Source organism: Xyrauchen texanus, chromosome 18 (genome assembly GCF_025860055.1).
Source record: "Xyrauchen texanus isolate HMW12.3.18 chromosome 18, RBS_HiC_50CHRs, whole genome shotgun sequence".
NCBI lineage: Eukaryota > Metazoa > Chordata > Actinopteri > Cypriniformes > Catostomidae > Xyrauchen > Xyrauchen texanus.
In genome coordinates this window covers 31111924-31127436 of record NC_068293.1, presented here as the reverse complement: position 1 = coordinate 31127436, position 15513 = coordinate 31111924, and the positions used below count along the sequence as shown (strand labels likewise).

Below are 15513 nucleotides of genomic sequence, written 5' to 3'. Positions count from 1 at the left end.
GCCACAGAAGATGTCAGCAAAGCTCAAGTTGCATTTAACCCAGAATGTTCATTTAAACTAGATGGGAATTGAGCACATTGACACCAATTGTGCAATTCATACCAACGGCAATATACATATAAAAATTGTTTCAGTTAATGAAAAGATTTTTGCAGCTTGAGTGAGCTCAGCATTTCTACAGAGCATGACTGAGGCATACCCTTTCAAAAGCAACATGGTATGCCTACCTTCTCTGTCCAGAATGGGCATCTGGGGGGGTGCGCTGCACTGCCCTAAGACAAGGAAAGAGGGAACCTCCAGTAGTAAATATCAAAACCACCAATACATCTGTGTATATGCATGCATGCGCGTGTTTGTGTACGTATATCACCATGTATGCCAAGTCATTACTATTTTCCAATAAATACTCTCAAATTTTAAATAAAAAAAATATATATATTTAATAATTTATGTACTTTTCACTTGTTGTGAAACTAAAGCTATGAAATATCTGTGGACTAAAGATTCATGAACATGAAGGAAATGTGATGCTTTTCACATGATTTTTAAGAGCAGACGTCTAATAAGAAAAAAAGGCTAGTGTTAATTAAAATTCTGAACAAAGCTACGGTAAAATGTATTGAACTCTTGTGAATCCTCAATATCTAATAGGCTTGATAATCTAATTTACTATTAAGTACAGACAACTTCATTCAACAAAAATAAATAAAAAAAACAAATTCAAGAAATGTATCCAATAAAACAACGTAAATCCAATGTTATAGCCATCCATTAAGCATAGTTGTCAACGATTATCAGCCTATAATCAGAGCCTATATTTATCATTTTTCGAATTATCGGAACATTATTTAGTCTGATCTAATTGCCAAAGATGCTTCATTAATGCCCTTTCACTCTCCACAAGCGTTGCCTCACTCCCCCCGCACAACATGAGGTGCCGCATAGTAGAGCTACAGATGTTGTTATTTCAATGACAGCAGACCGTAACAGAGAAATACAGCATGCACAGATGGGCGGCAGAGATAAGGACTGATTTAACGGAGTACTCACCTGAATGAGATGGTGTTTTTACATGTTATAGCTGATGATGGCATTGATAGAGGTAGATGGCGAACATCGGTTCGGTTCAGTTCAGCAAATGTAACCTCAGCTTTGCTACCATTAAATCTTTCAATATCAAATTTTTGCACTCGACTAAACAGGCTAGCCAGCAAGTTACACGAAGAAGAGTGTCAACACCAATAACGTTGATTCTCATCTGTTATCACATTAATTATTAACATTCTGTTATGAGCCGTTTTGTTCATTATTTTTATTTATTTACAGTTCAAAATACATTTTTGAAAATAAAAAGAATGGCAAAGTATTTTTCAAAAGATAATATTGAGATGTTCTGTTTTGCAGTATTTCATTAAACACATGTTCATAAGCATTTAAAATATGTTTGTGTTAGAGTTTGTTAGTGTAATTATTTAAACCAAAATTGTCATTTTTACTGCAAATGTATATCAGCTCTCGGTCTCCTTGATTACCAATATTCGTTATTGGTATCTGTCCAGAAGAATAAAAACATTGGTTGACCCCTAATTAAACATGGTCTGAATTCTATCATTTAAATCATTGGGTCCATGTGTAACATTGGTTTCAGAGTCCACATTAAATATCTGAAATACAAATCTATTTTAAACATGGAAATAGACAGTTATAAGATTAAATCAAAGAATGTTATGGCATAAAATTAATTAGAAATAAGACTCTGCACCATTTCTTGGTCACTAAATAAGCAAATTAGTAACATTAACCATGCCATGTTTACTCCTGTGTTTGAAAGGTCAGATTTCCCACCAAACCATTTTCTGAACCAGAACCTGAAACCACAGCATACAGCAGCAAAAAAAATAATAATTATACCAGGACTCAAAAAAAAATAAAAAAATAATAATATTTAATATTGCAGTTATTTTGAAAAACATTGCTATGTGAACAAAAATATATCTTCTGGGTCCATTTTAGCAAAAGGGTCTCAATCCTGTTTCATTCAAATTGTGTTGTCTTCAACGAAGACTGCACATAAAATCACAACATTTTGTGGTTTAATGATCACACAAGGCCATTTTATGATTTCAATGTTTCATTAAATCTCGATTACTTTTGCAGTCCTACTTTACACAGGCCCAGATATACAGCCTAAAATCAAAAACAATACTTTTGTTCAGCTACAGAAAATGACAGCTAGCACTGTCTTTAACAACAGAAGCACATGTAAAATTACATGTAGCTAATGCGAGAGTAAAGAGATGGTTTGACTGTAAGACTGCTGTGTAATTTTATGTAGACATCTATAGTAGTTATTAAAGTTAATTACTTATACTTTTGTTCATTACTATACCCTAGGTACCTCAACTGGATATCACTAAAGAAATCTTATATAAACATTTGTTTAAGTGCAATTATTGAGGCTCTTGTCAAACAGGAGCACAAATGGACATGTGTTATTAACCCTTCCAAAAAGCTTCTCCTTGAACAAGACCAAATCAAATGAATGCCATCATGCCACACTTGAAACTTTGGCTTTATCTTAGCTATATTTTTGCTATATCAGGGAACATTGTTTGGAAAAAGCTGGCAAATATCTTCGTTCAACCTGAATGAACGGTGCTATACCACTGTTCTGAGACACCACATAACTTCAGCCCGCAATAAAGCGGTCGCTTTTTTTATTTATTTGCACCAATACAGCAACACAGTCAGCTTAATGTAAAGCAGTAATTACCAACATATAGGTTTACTAAAACATTTTTGGTGAATTAACAGGATATGCAAGAACTACAGTACAACTTCACAAAATTTTTTTGGAATCCATCTGAATATTATTTTATTATATTATTAATAAAATTATCATTGTGGATCTCAGTCAAGTTTATTATTATAATATACATTGAATTATTATTATTTTGAGGATTAGATGCGTTTTATATAACATTAGTATTATATATCAGAAGTATTTGCTTCACTTTAACTTCTAACTACTAACACTTTAACTTTCTTCTACTTTTGTGTTAATAAGTAGGCCAACGTGAATTTTATTTGCATAAAGCCGCAAAGTAATTGAACTGTTCTAAGCTTGTTTTGGAGTTGTAGAAAACATAAAGAATGGCATATTTCACGAATCATCATCACGTCTGCTCTAATAAGACCCATTGGCCCCACGCTGCTATTATTTTTCATCAGTGAGACTATTTTAAAAAAAAGTTTGGCTCAAGAATCGCATTTTTTAACAGAATTATTGCAGTTACTATATTTGAATATAAAATGTCATATTTACTGTACGTGGACCAATAATTTCACGTCTGATGGTAGTTTTTGATTTTATACCACCTTTGTCAGGCTTTAGAGTTTTGTTAAACGTGTGGGGATGTGTATTTATCAAAGGTTACATGTCACACAGGCATACTGAATCAAGAAAATTGGTTTTGTCAATAGCTCAGAAAGAACCAACATACATTTCTTCTATACCACAGATATCCCTTTAAAATAACTTTGATTAGGCCTAACATTAACAAACATTACAATATTTTTTTAATAATAATAAAAAAAAAAAAACTGGAGTGCAGCTCATGTCCACCATTGAAATCGGTTATTCTGAAGAACCATGTGGTTGTCTACTTTGTGACATCATGGTAATTTCATCTTTTAATAGACATTAATAATTGCGATTACAATATCAAAGGCAATAATTGCAGCTCTGGTAAAACTTACTGAAATGCGTCTTCTCTCACGTAATCGCCCAGTTGAAATAATGGAGAAAATGAATGGGGAATATCTCAAGAACTGAAGCAGTACTCACATGATCTGTGCCCATGTACACTGAACGCGCACACGCACAAAAGAAAACCACGCACCTACTCTATTCTCTACTTTATACAAGGCATGGAAGGTGATCATTCATAAGGTTTTCTTTCAACCTTATGTCGCAAGGAGGGAAATGTTCAAACAAAACATTTGTAATACCTTTAATACCTAATACATTTTTTATTGGCCTTTATTTTCACCAAATTGATTTAATACCTTATAATACGTTTTAATGACCCGCAGACACCCTGATAAGGACTCAAGGCTAAATGGCACACAAACAGTATCATTAGCGAAAAAGTAGTACCCAGTCAATTAAGTGTAAATTTGCTGTAAGAAAATAGGACAACATACAATATTTCTAATGATTCTGTCAGATAAGAAAGCATAAAATGAAATTCATGAAAGAAAAAGTTAATGACAAACACTTAGTAATGAAAAACACTGTTAGTAATGATATTTCAACAATCTACGTTGTTATAGATGACAAATTAAATAAACCTGATGGTATGCATGAGAACAAATACATCACAGAACACAAACTGTAATTTTATACTTACCACTGAAAAGCATTGTAATGGAAGTAAACCAAGCCAAGGCCATATAAAAAGGCAGTATTCTGAAAAAAACAGAGAGAAAACAGATCATGAATTCATCATCTGAATTAAGCACTTTCTTGCAATGGTAACCGTGCTAGTGGGCACGTAAAATTCCAAGCTCCTACTTTCTAATCACTCTGTGTATCAATGGAAACCTGCTTAAGCATCAGTAAAGATGAAGTTTCACCCTCATGGCAGGCCTGACACATCAGCACTCAGCAGGGAACTTAAGCTCCTGTGGCTATTGAGCAGGTGTTTAAAATATTGAGATGAAAAAAATCTTCAGCTCTCGCAACCACAAAAGGTTATATTTACATAACGGAGCGTGCAAGAGAATATGGATCAATGAAACCATTATCAAGACTTACCCTTACTCTTATCTCTGTGCACAGAGGAAATCTGTGACTCAAACTGAAAGCCACTGCGGCTTGTCTTTCCCACAAATGCACTGTCACTATATGACATGGCCAGTAAATGAAACAAATGGCTAAATTTAAAAAGCTCAAGTTGTAAATTACTGCATTTATTGGTATAGAAATGCAGGTAACTATTGGAAACTCATACATCATATGAGCCACAGTCACCTTTGTTTGAGTGAGTTGCTCAGATGATGAAGAAATGTAGATAGTGAATAAGAAAATAAAAATAATTGGAATTTTGGAAGTAATCCGGAAAGATCAGGACTTCACACTACAGAACACATGAAAGTACAGTTCTGTGTATTGAAAACTAGCAGCTCATGACGTAGCATATATGTGGATGAATAAGTGTAAATAAGACGTTAAGTGTCTCAAAATCAATTTTGATACAAATGTTTGAATACTTTGAAGGCCAAATAAGATTTGATGCAGTTCTTCACCTGCAATAAATGCCACACACCTACAGTACGTAGACTCAGAACTGCACTCTAGATTTCAGTGGACTTAATGATGTGCAAGGCATACACTTCCTGAGATATATCTAGTGAAATAAATTGACACAATGTGTCTAAAAATGCTTAAAAAGTATAAGCCTAAAATATATTAAGTAGTTGCTCAGCTATCTAAAATACCTTGGCTGTAAATTATCTTATGTGTGGAATGATTACACAAGTGACTTCATGTTATCTGACAACTGCTGTGATGCTACATGTATTATTATTTTGTTTCAAATACAGATTCTGCTTCAATGACCAAACAGCACAATATGAAATAGTGAAAAACCAAGTCGCGAATAACATTTAAGATGAGATGAAATGGCTTCCAAGAATAAACAAGCAAAACCAACCCTAGTGGAGTAACAACAGCAAAACAGCTGCAAGTTTAAACTAGCCACAAAATGCCAAGCAAATCATTTCTTTGGTGTTCAATACAAACAATTAAAAGCGACAAATACTTGAATTACATGCCAAATGAGTCTTTGGTAACAAGCGTGACAAATCACAGCTTTTCAGGACCACACTACAAACGTTATGTCTTTTCGTTTTCATATCAAAACATCTCCCTGATTGAACTGTCACTAAGGGCTGGATAATACATTCATCTTTTATTCTCAACCACGGTAATGAAACATACGGAGCCCCCGAAGTGACCTGTGCAAAAAAAATCTAAGAGAATTTCGCGTGCGCACGAGAAACTATCGCGTCGCGACGAGAACTTTCGCGTCGCGCGACGAAACTTTCGCGTGCGCACGAGACTATCAGCGTCGCGACGAGATACTTTCGGCGTCGCACGAAACTTTCGCGTCGCACGAGAAACTATCGCGTGCGCACGAGAACTTCAGCGTCGCACGAGAAACTATCGCGCGCGCACGCGAACTATGGCGTCGCGACGAGATACTTTCGCGTGCGCACGAGTATCTCAGCGTCGCACGAGAAACTATCGCGTCGCGCACGAGAAACTTCGCGGCGCACGAGAAACTTTCGCGTCGCACGAGATACTCAGCGTCGCGACGAGAACTATCGCGTCGCACGAGATACTTCGCGTCGCGCACGCGTTACAGTTTCCGTGTGTGTATAGCTCTTTTCCGATTGCGTCATTGCCATCATTCATTTACTCAAAGATACTGAGAGCATGGATGCGCATGAATTTATAGAGATATATTTTAAACTTGGCCTTCAATACAAAGACATTACTGTCTATGACATTTGTAATACTGTCATGGCTGAGACACGCTTTGATCTGCCAAAGGACACTAATCAAGCAATAGACTTGTACTTGTACTTGCATTTAACACGAGAACTACCGGAATTATATAACTACTAGAATGGCCATAGTGGTCATTCTGACCGTTAGACTGTACCAAATGTCATGTCATATTTACATTCGAAACTTCTATTGAGGTTTTAGAATGAAGCTTCTAATGTCTGTCGTCATATTTTATATCGTCATCACCCTAAAAATGTATTGAATAAAATAGAATAATATGGATCAAATGGACGCCAAGCTGAACGCAGATAGTCCTACATAATACGATCTTTTTTGTAATATATAATAGTGCTAGACTATATAAATACATAGGCCTATAGTATATATTATATATTAGCTGCTAGACTGCCCGGAAGGTGCGTGCCTCGCTTTGTGTACAGCAAGTTTTTTCCACCACAGTGAAAAGGGTTTTGAAAGTCTAAACGCCAACAAACATGGATTGAGGCGAATATTTCGTTAGATAAAAACATGTTGTGAATTTTGGAAATTATTACATCTATCCTTTTTCAAAACATGTTGACTTTTGGACTTTACAACGCTCTGGATTTATTGGAAATTGGAAACAATCCTATGCAGCCGCCACTGGAATCAAAATCCATGAATAAATGAATCTGTTATATTAATAATAAACACCAGGACACGAAATTTTAATTCTAATGAATGTGAAAATGTATTAGTTCATCGACAACCACAGAACTTGCTATTGTAGCTGATTACAGATACAAATTTGATTATTTATATTAAATTATTCTCCTAAAATGGGGGCCCCCTTTTTTGTTCAAGTGAGCCCACTTTTAGGAGAATTCGTTCATAATGATTTTACAGCATAATATTTTCATTATAGTTTTACAGCATGATATTTTTGCTCACAGTAAAACAAATATTGCTTTCTAAATCAGTTTTCCCACAGTTTAGCGTAATGTTCATATTCTTTATTAACTGTTTTGGCCATTTTGGGTTTGGCCTATATGTGATTCATACATGTCTAATGTTTTTACTATGCATTGAAATACACATTGGTGATGTTTTTATAAGCTATTGCATTGATTTGTTTTTATTTTACAAAGAAAATAATAGAATATAAATAATCAAATTTGTATCAATCAGCTACAATAGCAAGTTATGTGGTTGTCGATGAACTAATACATTTTCACATTCATTAGAATTAAAATTTCGTGTCCTGGTGTTTATTATTAATATAACAGATTCATTTATTCATGGATTTTGATTCCAGTGAAAAAACTTGCTGTACACAAAGCGAGGCACGCACCTTCCTCCGGGGCAGTCTAGCAGCTAATATATAATATATATAGGCCTATGTTTGTGTATAGTCTAGCACTATTATATATTACAAAAAAGATCAGTATTATGTAGGACTATCTGCGTTCGCTTACGCTCCATTTGATCCATATTATTCTATTTTATTCAATACATTTTTAGGGTGATGACGATATAAAATATGACGACAGACATTAGAAGCTTCATTCTAAAACCTCAATAGAAGTTTCGAATGTAAATATGACATGACATTTGGTACAGTCTAACGGTCAGAATGACCACTATGGCCATTCTAGTAGGCTAGTTATATAATTCCGTAGTTCTCGTGTTAAATGCAAGTACAAGTACAAGTCTATTGCTTGATTAGTGTCCTTTGGCAGATCAAAGCGTGTCTCAGCCATGACAGTATTACAAATGTCATAGACAGTAATGTCTTTGTATTGAAGGCCAAGTTTAAAATATATCTCTATAAATTCATGCGCATCCATGCTCTCAGTATCTTTGAGTAAATGAATGATGGCAATGACGCAATCGAAAAGAGCTATACACACACCGGAAACTGTAACGCGTGCGACGCTGAAGTATCTCGTGCGACGCCGATAGTTTCTCGTGCGCACGCTGAAGTTCTCGTGCGACGCCGAAAGTATCTCGCGCGACGCTGATAGTTGCCGTGCGACGCGAAAGTTTCGTCGCGACGCGAGTAGTCTCGTGCGACGCGAAAGTTTCGTGCGCGACGCTGAAGTATCTCGTCGCACGCGAAAGTTTCTCGTGCGCACGCGAAATTCTCTTAGATTTTTTTTTTGCACAGGTCACTTCGGGGGCTCCGTAGAAACTGAAGAAAAAGGCATGTATTTTTTTAACGGTGCCAGGTAATTAAGCTCATATTACTGCGGACTAGGTTTGCAACGGTATGAGATTTTCACTGTATGATAACAGTCTCAGAAAATATCACGGTTTCACGGTATATGGTATTATACAATTACTATTACTAGTGAAAACAGAAGGGTTATTTTATTAATTTATTTATTTTTGAGCAAACACTATTATAACTGGAACTTGAAACCATTCATTTCATTGAAGTATGCGTTACACTTTTTAAGAATGATGCGGCGTCCACTCTTGGTACATATGTGTAAAAAAAAAGTCTCCCTTTTGAAAATAAATAGAAAAAATAAGAAAGCTAACAGAATTATAATAAACAGAATTATAAACATGATTAAAAAAAATATCATATAACTATAACATATTATATTATATAACTAAAGCATGTTAGTTTACATGTTATCATAGCATGTTAAATGAACTACTAAATGAAAAATAACATCAGCTGTGTGAGCTTTTGAAGTAATGTCCTATGATTATTAACAGTTAACATTTACTTTATCTCAGTGGTCCTCAACTGGTTTTGCTTCAGGACAGATTTTACATTGGAAATCAAGTGTCGACCTGCCATAGATTAAATAAAACCTGTATTTAATGTATCCTGGGTTGCATTTCCTTTTATGTTGTATAGTTTTGTTCATGGTTTTCCAGTACAAGGACATGCATCAAGTGACATTATTTTTGTTGATGTCAACAACAAAATCTACAGGAAGATTCTCTCCCCCTTTCAAAAATTGAAGAGCATATTTACTTATATGAGCCCATTATTATCCCGTTTGTTACCTAATATTACATATTTATACACATATTACACAGAAGGAAAGGCTCCTCATTACCATGGTTAGGTCAGTATGCTAGTCTTAAATAATAATAAATTAATGTACTAATGAAAAATAAATACTAGCTAGTTAGATTAACAAACAGGCACGAAGGGACTTCAACATTTCTAAATTGCACAAATAAAAAATACATTTACATATTCGTCTCTGGCTTGCTTTTGCTCGCATGCGAATGATTACCCCTCCGTGTGTCAATGATGCAGAGATCTACTTTTATATTGAATTTATATATATATATATATACATACACACACACACCTCACCACATTGTGCATCATAATGGTAAAGACCGCATTTTATTTGATTGTTCGTTCGAACTCACAGTTGCTTCCTGGACCAACCCTTGGGCCTTCCCTCCTTGGAGTTTTTTTCCATATTAGACAGCACAAGATTGCAATAAGTGGAGACAATAAATCAATGTTCAACCTGGTGCGCCCGTTACCTCAGGATAGACCTCTCAGCAACTTCCTCTTGTGCGATCTGGACAGCAGATCTCCTCAAACTTTGTATAAATGGCAGGCTCTCTCTTTTGGCATGACCTCAAGCCATTGCTGTGCCATTTACACCCTCTTGAAGATCATCAAAGATGCACAAGCAGAAGAATGAATTACCCATTCCATACACAAATGCTTCTATGTGGATTACTTCCTGCAAAGTCTCCCTACACTGGTGGATGTCAGAGACCTTCTTTACAGCTTACGCACTACCCTCTCCTCTGGTGGCTTTGAAAGCATACAATGGGCCAGCAATGACCCTACGGTCAGATTCAGGAGCTCACTGAAGGCCAGGAGTGGTGCCATGTGAATTCTCAGAACAAGCCAGTGGACAACCTAACAAAAGGAAAGCTACTGGCTGATATTAGTAGGCTTCACAGGTGGAACCAAGGACCTGCCTTCCTGTTCCAATCCCATGAGCTGTGGCACACTAGCCCTGCTATAGATCAGTCTGATGACCATGTTGTGCAGTGTAAGCCCATTTTCTGTGGTACCGTATACCTCAGTCAACGCCCTTCCATCCCTGATCCTCGACTGCAACGCCGCATCCCTTCATGGGGAGGCAAAGCCCCCATCAGCAGAAAACTACAGTGATGCAGAGATGGCCACCCTAAGACAAGTACAGGTGCATTCCTTTGGGAATGATTTAGCCCCTTCAGACCCAAAAGCCCCTTCTACCTTCAAGCCGTCTACTATCCCTTGCTCCGGAATTAGACCCAGCATCTGGGCTCATTCAGCATCTGGGCTCATTCTAGTAGGCGAAAAGTTACGGCAAAGCAGTGATCTACCCCCTGATGACATTCATCCAGTTGTCCTGAACCCTGTCCATCCAATCACAAAGCTTACAGTATAAATAAGGATTGTGATGACCACCTACAACATCCTGGGCTAGAGGCTTTTTGCTAAGTTAAGGAGATGGTACTGGATCCTGAGGGGTTGTGAGTTGGTCCGGAAACATCAGCTGTCCAATCCCGGTTGCTCCAGGGGGATTGTCCCTGTAATAAGTGCACTGTAAGTCGCTTTGGATAAAAGTGTCTGCCAAATGCATAAATGTAAATGATTGAAACTGAAGCCTTTAGGCTAGGTCTCATCTGACATTGCCGACCCTGACCCTGTGAACCCTATCCTGTTATTCATGTGGCGAAATTATGCTTCCCTACCCCTGGTAATGTATCCAGACTCGGAGGTGCACAGTCAATGGCGCCATAGTAAAGTTATCTCTTTTGCTTAGAAATTACCTTCCCTCTCTTCAGTCTAGACAGAAGTGGCGCACTGACAATCCTAACCTCCAACTTGACACTGTTGTTTTAATTCTTGATCCCCAGCTTCCTTGATCCCTGTGGCCAGTGGGTAAAGTAAATTTCCCTCTATCCCAGCAAGGATGGTCGTTTTAGGGTTGCTGATGTACAAGTGAAGGACAGAAGGTACACAAGGCTCACCCAGGCCTACCTGATCCCCCATGAGCTCTCTTACTAACAAAATTTGCAAAACAAATTTTGGGGTGGATGTTTTCCTTTGTTTATGTGCTGAATCCTCAGAGCAAGTGCAATGTCCCTCTTAGTCCCTTCATTTCCCTGGCAGAACCCAGCTCCACCCCCTTAATCTCAGGCCAATCAGGACACCCTCACAGGTCTTATTAATGGCACTTGTGCAGTTTCTAAATGCACTTCTCATTTTCATGCATGTTCATGTTAGATACATATTAAATTGCATTATTTACATATTTGAAGATTTAGCTAGCCTTCAGCACTGTCATTGTTAGATTCCCTGATTAGATATTTAGTTGTTTCAGATATGCATTTTTTGGGATTGTGGTACATGTAAATAGTAGCTTCATGCACAGTTTAGATTAGTTTACCTAAGTTTATTGCCTGCGAGTCTCCTAGTTTAATTAACATTTGCAAATGTTGAGGTGCTTTGAGTATTGGGAACATAAACCTTGTATTCCTTTGTCTTTCCCTTTAGAAATCACACACACACTCACAAACTGCCATAAATACATGCTCGGATGTACAATAAATACTCCGAAACCTGACCTGACTGGATCTATTCTTCAAGCCAGCTGCCTACTCACTCCTGACCTCTCTCCTTTTCAACCGTGGCTCATCTACAGTTTATGTTATGTTTTGTGAAGAAAACAAAGCATCAAATAGACATGTACAGTTACAACCCCCACTAATGCACCTATGTGGCTCTGTAAATGGATAAACTCCACCTGTAATTCACGTGGGTCAACTTTCTACAGAGAGAATCGGTCCAATTAACTATGTTAAATCAGTTAGTGTGAAGTTGAAAATGGCAAGCAGAGAAAACAAGCCGCTGATAGAAAAGCCCCATGCGTCTTTCAGGTATCCCGTCTGGGAAATTTTTCTTTATGTAAGCTATGGTCAAAAAACTAGGGATGCACCAATATGAAAATGTTTGGCCAATACAGATTTTAACAAATAACTTTTGGCTGATACCAAAGCCAGATCACTGTTTTGCTCAGGAATTGTGTTTTAAAAACACAGAAAGAGGCACAAAAGCTTTTTTTCTAACAAGTAATTTCCATTGTACACATGATAGAACAACATTTTAAAGAGAGCCACAATGAAAGATAAATAGAAAATAAAATATATATTAGGGCTGTCAATCGATTAAAATGTTTTTTTTTATTATATACAAATATTTGTTGAGAAAGCCCTTCATATAACAATAATTCAATATATAATAATAATACTAATAATATATATATATACATCAATATAATAATAATAATAATAATAATAATATAATATATATAATATATATATATACACACACACACACACACACACACACACACACACACACACACACACATTTGTTTCTTCAGATAATTAAAAAGCTTTACATTCTTGTAGCAGAAAAGTTAATCATTGATAAACAATACAAAAAACAGCTTTAGAAAACAATGTATTGTTTACTACCATATTATTGAAAATAAGCCAATCATTGGCATACAGTTCACAGCAATCCATTTCACAAGTGAATTTGTCAATCAGTTCAAGATTTATTAGGGCTTGTTTAAGGACCTGTCAATTTCAACAAGCGTCAGATATGCTTGTAGCGTCTTGGGTGCATTGCGTCATAAACATAAAATTTTTAGGTCACTGTGTCAAGTTAAAGACAGTTTAATACTTCGACCACATCTTGAGATCCCTTAGTTCGAATTTGCACTCCACCAAATGTTTTGAATGCAAGAACGTAACGAATATCTGTTTTGTGCTGTCTGGTTGTTTTCTTCACGGTATAAACTGCGCATTGCCACACAGCTGAAATTTCAATTACTGCCCTCTGGAGTAAACAGGTGGTACTACAAGCTTGCAATGCTTCATTTTTAATAAAATTAAATCACACTGAATTAACACGTTAAATCGACAGCCCTAATATATATATATATATATATATATATATATATATATATATATATATATATATAAATAACTAAATATCATAGCATAGCATGCTTGAAGTAAAAAAATAAATAAATAAGTTATTGTATACTTCTAAAAAGCTTTTTGCACTTCTAAACAGAAGCAACAGAACTGAAATTTTACAGATTTGTACTGTAAATAATAGAACATCACAAATTCGTACTGTACAAACATATTATAATGGGCAATTCCACAGAAATGTCAACTACATCAATTTAAAAAAATGGTGTAATGGAAAATGCCGCTCAGACCACCAGAGGGCACCACTTGCTTAAAACTTGTCCTAGCCAGCAAGTAGGTAGATAATAGGTATCTTTTCCTTTTATCATTTCTGAGTAATTATGTTGAACTAAAACGACACTAAGCCGCACCCCGGATGACATCCCGAGCAGCTATTGTCCGGAAGAGATGCACTCTAATGCATGCGGTCAACAGAGGTTAGCTCCAAACTCCCATGAAAATATAAATTAACAAATATAAATGCAATTGGGGTGTAAAACAGATATTTCATCATGATACAATCTTATATCAATTATCTTGACCTGTGATCTGATATTTTCCAATACTTCAAAGTCTGCCGTGATACGGTTTTGATTTGATAAGATTCAGGGCCCTGTGATTGATATTCCTATTTTAAAGAATCAATAAAAAAAAAAAGTTTGCCCTCAAATGCAACCAGCATATAACTTGAATATTTTATTGACCTCTCTGAAAAATGCTAATTTAGTATCCACATTAGGACATCCACAAACAAGGACGGATTAACCACCAAAAATGAATGAGATGAGGTAGTTTTGTTACTGCGTGTCGCTGGCAGTGTGAACGCAGCTTAAGTATGTGCACGGTAAACTTTTGTAATATTCAGTTAACTGCAAGAGTTTATGCACGGTTATTGTGTTATTTGTTGGGAGTCGGGAATAAAGAACGTTTATTGCCATGGATGCGTCAAACAAAATCTCAGATTAGCAGGGAATAAAGTGCACAGTGAGCTATGAGCCAAAACAGCACAATACATACATCTTCAAATGATAAAATGACATTAAAGTAGAACAAAAATCTCTATCACTGCCTGCAACATAGTAGGCCTATTCTTATATCAACGGAAAATCATAATTCTGCCCGGGCAGGTTCACTTTCCATGAGGTAGCGAACGCTATGGTTTACAGGACTTCTTCGGGATTAGTTGATTTTCAAATGATTCATCATTTAACTTCTGTAATTATTGTCTGCACACCAGAGCAAAAAGGTAGGGAAAAAATTAAACTTTGCCAGGTGAAAACAATTCTAGAATAATATGTAAGTAACATTAAGTCCTCTTTGCAAATTGAACATCTTCAGAATGCTGATTTGTGACACCAGCGCTGAAAAAGCTTGATGCAGAACAACAAATGATGAAACAGAACACGGGTGACATTTAAATACTGAAGTTATTTTAAACTTAATGAAGTATCTAAAAAAACTCCACGGTTCTCAGTTGTGGCGCTACGATCATCCAGTCCGTGTTTACATAGAAAAAACCATTTAAAAACAGCACAGACGCACATATTAACAGTCCGTAACTCGCCATATAGCTTACTTGAAACTAACCCAAACCTGGGTTATTATTTGTTTGAAAATGAATCGTCAGCCAAATTTCGTAATCATGACAGCCATAGTCTTGTGGCTATATTTTCAAAACAGGGAATATTTTACAGTTTATGGATTGGCCCCATTAACTCCCTATATTAAGTGTCTCACTGTAACCCAGATTTAGCTTTTTTTAAAGAAAAGGTGGGACGAGTCGAAAAAGGTTAGTGGCAATCATATTGTCACAAACGCTGTTGATTAAGCTTAATCTAGTTTGAACCCAGAATATTCCTTCAAAATTTCAAATCTTTAGGTTACTCACGGTTCTCGGATAACATGATACCGAATGAGTATTAGAAAGA

The 15513-nt window shown here is 36.2% G+C and overlaps 1 protein-coding gene across 4 annotated transcripts in view; it reads right to left on the bottom strand.

Annotated features, from left to right (window-relative positions):
- The window catches only part of LOC127658732 (lysine-specific demethylase 6A-like), a 98639-nt gene that overhangs the window by 56309 nt on the left and 26817 nt on the right, over nt 1–15513 (bottom strand). For 2 of the 4 annotated variants that reach the window (XM_052148184.1, XM_052148186.1), the window contains exons 5-6: nt 4413–4471; nt 228–272 (exon numbers count right to left, since the gene is read on the bottom strand). In XM_052148184.1, the coding sequence (XP_052004144.1) occupies nt 228–272; nt 4413–4471 (104 nt within the window). The remainder of the gene's footprint in view (nt 1–227; nt 273–4412; nt 4472–15513) is intronic. The other 2 variants (XM_052148185.1, XM_052148187.1) reach the window with 1 other exon arrangement.